General features: G+C 31.1%; 1 protein-coding gene across 1 annotated transcript in view; it reads left to right on the top strand.

Moving 5' to 3' along the window:
• LOC107740565 (oxysterol-binding protein-related protein 5-like) overlaps positions 1-7542 on the top strand; it is an 18565-nt gene that overhangs the window by 9366 nt on the left and 1657 nt on the right. The window contains exons 9-19 of the mRNA XM_016553013.1: positions 930-1114; positions 1229-1310; positions 2218-2316; positions 2565-2661; positions 2774-2872; positions 3547-3644; positions 3736-3825; positions 4204-4340; positions 5361-5540; positions 6634-6763; positions 6865-6979. Coding sequence (XP_016408499.1) covers positions 930-1114; positions 1229-1310; positions 2218-2316; positions 2565-2661; positions 2774-2872; positions 3547-3644; positions 3736-3825; positions 4204-4340; positions 5361-5540; positions 6634-6763; positions 6865-6979 — 1312 coding nt within the window. The remainder of the gene's footprint in view (positions 1-929; positions 1115-1228; positions 1311-2217; positions 2317-2564; positions 2662-2773; positions 2873-3546; positions 3645-3735; positions 3826-4203; positions 4341-5360; positions 5541-6633; positions 6764-6864; positions 6980-7542) is intronic.

The following is a 7542-nucleotide window of genomic DNA, read 5'->3' as shown; positions in this document are numbered from 1 at the left end:
CGTTTTAGGGGGGCGTGGCAGAGTCTTAACTTTGATAAAGAATATCTCTTTGGTTTTGAGACTTTAGTCTTTGCAACTTCAGGGATCTTATCTATGCACAATCAGCTTGTAACACTCCAAAGAGAAAGGAAAACTTGAAATCGCATCATATGACCGCTTTAAAGCCAAGTATGAATCTTATCAAGTTGTTTTTAAGCATTTTAGATTTATTCCAAAATAATAATGTTCAGCTATTCTTTTTAATAGTTAACTTTTAACTATTTTTAATTATCCAGTTCATCAGTCATCAAAGCTCGGTAAATATTGGTCACAGACACAGAGATTTACTTAAAATTTTACCAAGCTGATTACTCACTAAAAACTCCCACAGATCATGTTTTCAGGCCATTTCAAGTCTTATTTTGACGTAACAGAGTGGTTATATCTAAGTATGTGAGTTGTTTACTTTACTAAAGTTCCCATTAATGCCATTATATTGTTCATTCAGACTGATTCGCGAACGCTGAACACGCATGAACACAAGAGGTGGGATTTATGGCATGAACCAATCACAGCCGAACATAACCAGTCAGATCCAATCATATCGTGATGGAGGCATTGCCTCCTCTCACGTGATTTTCCCCCATTCATCTCAATTACCCCCCACTAAACTCACCGCATGCTTTAGGGGGTCTGTTAAAACTCAATGGGCTCAAGGGAGGCGAGAGAGACGCGGACTCCTGCTGTGGCTTTACCTGCTGGTGTCTCTGTTGCACAGTGTTTCTTTAGAAAAACAAGTGATTTATACACTTTTTAATGTTATATTTTGTAATATTGCCATTGTTTTATTTTTGTACTACAAATTTTTTTTTCTCATCCAATATTTTGCCTCCCTTGCCTACTCGGAGGAAACGCCCCTGTATACTGTATATTTTCTGTTGTCTTCATAGGTTGGCGAGGCGTCCCAGGTCGAGACGGTCTCAGAGGAGAATAAGGGTTTGATTTGGACTCTCCTGAAGCAGCTGAGGCCAGGGATGGACCTGTCTAAAGTGGTTTTGCCAACGTTTATCCTGGAGCCACGTTCATTTCTGGACAAGCTGTCGGATTACTACTATCACGCTGACCTGCTGTCCCAGTGAGCACCTCATTATCATCTCTACTGCAAGCAGACGCACTTTACTGAGACTAGCGGTTTTCGCTTTCAGTGGGTTTGTTGGAGAAGAGATAATGGTATATGTTTGTGTTTCAGGGCTGTGATGGAGGAGAGCCCATACTGCAGGATGAAGCAGGTCTTGCGCTGGTATCTGTCAGGCTTCTACAAGAAACCAAAGGCGAGTTGGGTGAAATGCTCATTTTAGATTGAGAATAATGAGCCAGTTCACAGTTTCCATACATGGTTTTTAATGCATATTTTGGGATATCAAATAAAAACACCACCATTTTTTAATGAAGTCTCCTAAGCTCACCATTGTTTTTAAAAAATACATTTTAAAATGCAATTTGTAATTTATTAATATATTATTTTCCAGTCTTCAGTGTCACGTGATCCTTCAGAAATCCGTCTAATATGCTGATTTGCTGCTCAACAAATATTTCTTATTATTATCAATGTTGAAAACAGTTGTGCTGCTTCGTATGTTTGTGGAAACCATGAGGAATTGTTTTTCATATTTCTATTCAAAGTTCAAAAGAATAGCACAGAATAAACAATAATTATTCTAAAATAAAAAAAGTATTTATTATAAAACAAAAAATAATATATTCTAAAATAAAGCGATATAATTATTATTATAAAACAAAACAATATATTTATTCTAAAAATAAAATGTGTATTTATTATAAAATAAAAATGTATATTATTATAAATTAAAATAAACATGAATTTTCAGCATCATTACTCCAGTCTTCAGTGTCACAGAAATCATTCTATTATGATGATTTTCTTCTCATGAAATATTTATTATCAATGCTGTAAACAGTTTTTAGCTTCATATTTTTTTTGCAGTGATGCATTTTTTTCAGGATTCTTTTATGAATAGAAAGTTCAAAAGAACAGCATTGATTTGTTTCTTCTGATATTATTGTTATTATGATATTTGTTTTGTAACATTTTAAATGTCTTTACTGTCACTTAATGCATCCTTGCTGAATAGATGTATTAATTTCTTTAAAAAAAACTGACTGAAGGGTGTGCGTATGATTTATATTTACACTAATTGTGCGTTTCTTGTCTTTCAGGGTCTGAAGAAACCGTACAACCCTATTCTAGGAGAGATGTTTCGATGCTGCTGGCTGCATCCACAAACAGACAGCTGTACATTTTACATCGCAGAGCAGGTGAGACTCTAGAATCAAGTGGTAACAATTAAAATATCTGACATTGCATTGAATAAAATAAAGATGATCAAACCAAGTGGCATTTTAAAACAATGTTTTTGGACACTTTCCGGTTGTCTAAATGTCTGTAGTCTGTAGTGGTTACTCTGTCTTCCTCTGCATACATCGTAAACATGGCAATCTCTGTTTGTAATATTAATGGAAACTGAGAAGCTCGTGTGATAAGCAGTTGACTTTTGTACTTTCAGGTTTCTCATCACCCTCCCGTTTCAGCTTTCTACATCAGCAATAGGAAGGACGGATTCTGCATTAGTGGAAGCATTCTGGCCAAATCCAAGTTTTATGGTATATAAAGTTAATGCTGCAATTCAAATACAGACATGCAGTGATTTGAATACAAAAGCTTTGTGCTCTTGTTATGTGATGCTGGTTCTAAGTTCAGTGGGATTTCTTAAAGGGAACTCGCTGTCTGCCATACTCGACGGAAAGGCCAGGCTCTTGTTTCTGACTCGAGATGAAGAGTATATCATCACAATGCCATACGCTCACTGTAAAGGTGATGGACTCTAAGTTTCATAATTAAATAATGTGCTGATTTTTAAATTAGGCCTTAAAGATATAGTACACCCATAAATAATAAGTATTCTTTATCATCAAGGGGGGAAAAAAACGACATTATTTTATCATTATTTACTTGCCCTCATTTAATTCCAAAACCATATGCTAATATTTGTATTATTATTTGCTATTTGTATTATTATTTGCTATTTGTATTATTATTTGATATTTTTATTATTATTTTCAATGACATTAAGCAAATAATCAACGTATTAAATAATAAAGCTGTCAACATTATTGTTTTTCTAAAACAAAATAAAATATATTATGTTAAAAAAAAAAAAAATTTTTTGTCTGGAATAAAAAATGTAAAATAAAACACAAACAATATAAAATAAAAATCATAATTTATTATAAAAACTAATATTACGTTTTATTGTTGTTTTATTGTTTTATTTTAATTATAACAAGTATATTTAGCTTGTTATTATTAATATTACTAAATGCTATATTTTAATATAATTTAATATTTACATTTATTTTAATATATATCATATGCTAATATTATTATTGTTATTTGCAGTGACATTAAGGTGAGTAAATAATAATAAAACTGTCAATGTTAATGTTTTCGTGAAACATTAATAAATGTAAATTGTCTCGTTCTTACAGGGATTCTGTATGGAACAATGACATTAGAGCTTGGCGGAAAAATCACCATTGAGTGTGAGAAAACACAATGTTACACAGAACTTGAATTCAAATTGAAGGTATTTTGGAAACCCAAACTGAATTAATGCAACTTAATAATTAAAAAAAAAAATTATAATCTTACAACTGTTGTCTTTTTCTCTATTCCAGCCTTTTCTTGGCAGCTCTTGCAACGTTAACCAGATTTCTGGAAAGATCCGTATTGGCGAAGACGTTCTGGCCACAGTAGACGGGCACTGGGTAAGAATAATTTAACATACTTACATAAAAGAATATATATATATTATATTATATATATAATATTTTTTCTAAAGTAAAAAATTAAATATTTTTTAATTAAACATATTGTAAAATAAAACAAAAAAAAATATATAATACAATGTAAAAAAAAAAAGAAAAAAAGAAATATGCATTAAGTATTTTAAGTATTATGTATGTTTGGCTTTTTTTCATCAGTAGCTTACAGGAAGATAACTTAAACCATCAAGTGTCTCTTCAAAGCTAAGAGAAGCTAAGACAGAACTTTATTGATCCCTATGGGGGAAAGTGCACAGGTTATCACAGCAGCTGACAGCACATGATCTCACAGACCTGTCTGAAACCCCAATCTTTCTGCAGGACAGTAAAGTGCACCTGACTGAGAAGAGGACGGGCCAGCAGGAGGTGCTGTGGAACCCCGGTCCAGACATACGCAGACAGCGGCTGAAGAGACAGGTGGTGCAGGTCGACCAGCAGGAGGTGTTCGAGTCTGAGAGGTGCACAAACCCAAAACACCAAACCAATAACCAAAAAGACAACAGGAAAAGAGAGTGCTGCAAAATAGATGAGCCATATGCAATTTGATTTGTGATTTACCATACATTTATTTTAATTACTTGTTTTATTGACTTTTTGTAATTTATCTAATTTTATATTAATATAATTCTATAAAAGATCTTATTATATTGTAAATAATAAATTATAAAAATGTTTTATTATATACTATAATATTTTTACATTTGCTAATTGTTTTATTTATTTTTAATATAATTTATATTATAAATTACTATATCATATTAATATTAAATATTAAGCACTATATTTATGATTGATGCATTTCTTATTTTAATTTATTAAAAAAGTTATCATTGTTTTTTTATTTTAATAGTTTTATTGTGTATTACATTTTACATTAATATTATTTTAAATTAATAATTATTAATTGTGTGTGTGTGTGTGTGTGTTTAATTGACATATATTTGTATAATTGTATTGATTTTAAATTCTAAAAAAATATATATTTTAGGTAATGTTTATATATTTTATATTTTAATCTTAAAATTGATCAGTTATTGCTTTTTATTTCTAAACAATTTTTGTTGTAAAAGCCACTAAATCTATTTCATAAATCTATTCCATTTTTTTTTCTCCAGAAGCTCAAGCTCTGGTAAAACATGTACAATAATGAAATATTATCAATTTATATTTTGCTTGCCAAAATGTTGTTAATAGTTAATGTAATGTAGTTGCAGGTGGCTCCTGCTAATGTTAAGCAGTCAAAACCACAAAAATAAACATCACATTTTCATTTTTGGGTGAACTATCCCTTTAAATCTCTTGAATCTTGTCCTATAAATCAACTTTGCAAAAAATAAGCGTGATTCAAAATGACCTGAACTTTCTGGTTTATATTATACCACATCAAAGAGCTGTAAAAATGTGTAATGACTAAAAAATATTGGCTGTTATTAGCTGTTGAGCTTATAGTGGAAAGCTGTGGGTGTGTTTTCCTGCAGGCTGTGGCAGCATGTGACCAGAGCGATTATGGATAAAGACCAGATGAGAGCCACGCAGGAGAAGTTTGTGCTGGAAGAGGCTCAGCGGCAGGAGGCCCGAGAACGAGCCGAGCGGCCCTGGAACCCACGTCTCTTCACCTTCAACAGCGACACTTATGAGTGGCACTACAGATACCCCGAGTACGGTCACAATAGCACACTTATTCATTATCATACACAAGCGCTACAGAAATATAATGTGCTTTAAAGCAAAATCAACTAATTCCTTAATTTTCATTGACGTATATGTATATTTGATAACACTTTATTTTAAGGTGTCCTTGTTACACATGGTACATGTATGTACTATTGTAATAACAATTAATTATATGCAAGTAACCCTAATCCTAACCGTATAGTAAGTACATGTAGTTAATTAATATCGCTCAGTACTTAAATGTATAATCACACTGTAACAAGGACACCTTAAAATAAAGTGTAACCGTATATTTTTTTTATTGGTAACACTTTACAATAAGGTCACATTAGTTAACATTAGTTATCTGCATTAGTTAACGTGAACTAACGATGAAAAATAATCTTGGTTCATTTTTTTTTTTAGCATTTACTAGTACATTATTAAAATCAAAAGTTGTATCTGCTAACATTTAATGGAAGTGAGTTAACAATGAACAGTTAATGAATGTTAGCAAAGATGAATAAATAATGTAACAAATGTATTGCTCTTTGATGTTAGTTAAGGCAATTACTAATGTTATCTAATGTGACATTATAAAGTGTTATGTTATTAAATAATACATTATTATATATTATTACATGATGAATTATTGTAAATATAATATATGTTGTTATTATTATTATCATCATCATCATTATTTTTAAATTATATAATATTATTAATATTATTAACAACTATATGAAATTGTATGCATTTTTTTTATTATATATATATATTTTTTTTTATAGAAATTTGTATTATATATTTTATTATATATAATATACAATTATTTATTATTATTATTATTAAATGCTATAATATATAACATTGTGTATATTTTATGAACATTAATTTATAATTCAGTAATACTTAATGAATTACGATATTTTCGTTTATTATTTTTAATATACGTTTTAATCTTTAAATGTATAAATCGTTGCTTTTATTTTCAAGCATTTTTTATTGTTGTTGTTGTTAATAAACAAAAATGACAAATCCACAAATGTGTAACTATTTCAGTAACTAATAATCTCCTCGTCCTGATTCTGTTCTCAGCACGAAGCCGTGGGATCCGGAGCGCTGTCTGCTGCAGTTTGAGAAAGACGGCATCATCCAGACAGAAGAGAAATCCCAGCACCAACGCAGAAGCTTCTCCTACAGCCAGAACTGGGCTGCACAGCAGAAGGTGAGTCACGCAGGGTTCCTGGTATTCTGTAAAGGAGGATTTATGTAGGTGACCTGCTGGCCCTTCAGGGTGTGTTTGGCTGACAGACATGTGTTTCTCAGGTGCGGGTGAACGGCAAACACAGGAAGTCGAGCAGCCAGCCGTCCAGCTGCAGTCAGAACACAGAGAGCAGCAGCAGCACACCAGAGCCCAACCATGAGTCATCCGACAATGAAGGCAAGTCGTCAAGCCATACACAAACATAGCTCCTTCTATTCTAAGAGCTGAATAAATAGTTCTTCCGGCAATTAAAAGAGTTCATCAGTCTGACTGTGGACTGTTACAAAAGCTTCAAACGTGACTAATCCAATCAGATTTTCCAACTTCAGTTATCCGCTTTCTGAAAGAGTGTCTCATATCTGACTGATCTAATCGATATCTGACTTTATGCTGTATATTACAGTAAACTAACTGCATTTATAAAAATAATTTAGACACAACTTTTAAATCCCTTTACAAAAACTGATTCAATCCAGGCAAACAGCTTGGGAAAGCTTTAATAAAAATTAAGTGGCTTTAGAACATTGGCTGATTACACATGATTAAAAAAAAGAAATAAAATAAAATAATAAAACAAAATAAATGTATTCCAAAATAAACGATTTACTTTAAAATAAATATATTTATTCTAAAATAAAATATTAAATATTTATTTTATATATCTAAAATATTTATTTTTAAAATAAATGTGTATTAAAATAAAATGTTTATTCTAAAATAAAGCAATTCTAAAATAAAAA

The sequence above is a fragment of the Sinocyclocheilus rhinocerous genome, unplaced genomic scaffold (assembly GCF_001515625.1).
Source record: "Sinocyclocheilus rhinocerous isolate Xijiao unplaced genomic scaffold, SAMN03320098_v1.1 scaffold2660, whole genome shotgun sequence".
Taxonomy (NCBI): Eukaryota; Metazoa; Chordata; class Actinopteri; order Cypriniformes; family Cyprinidae; genus Sinocyclocheilus; species Sinocyclocheilus rhinocerous.
The sequence above is the reverse complement of the archived record's forward strand: the minus strand, read 5'-3'. Positions and strand labels throughout refer to the sequence as shown.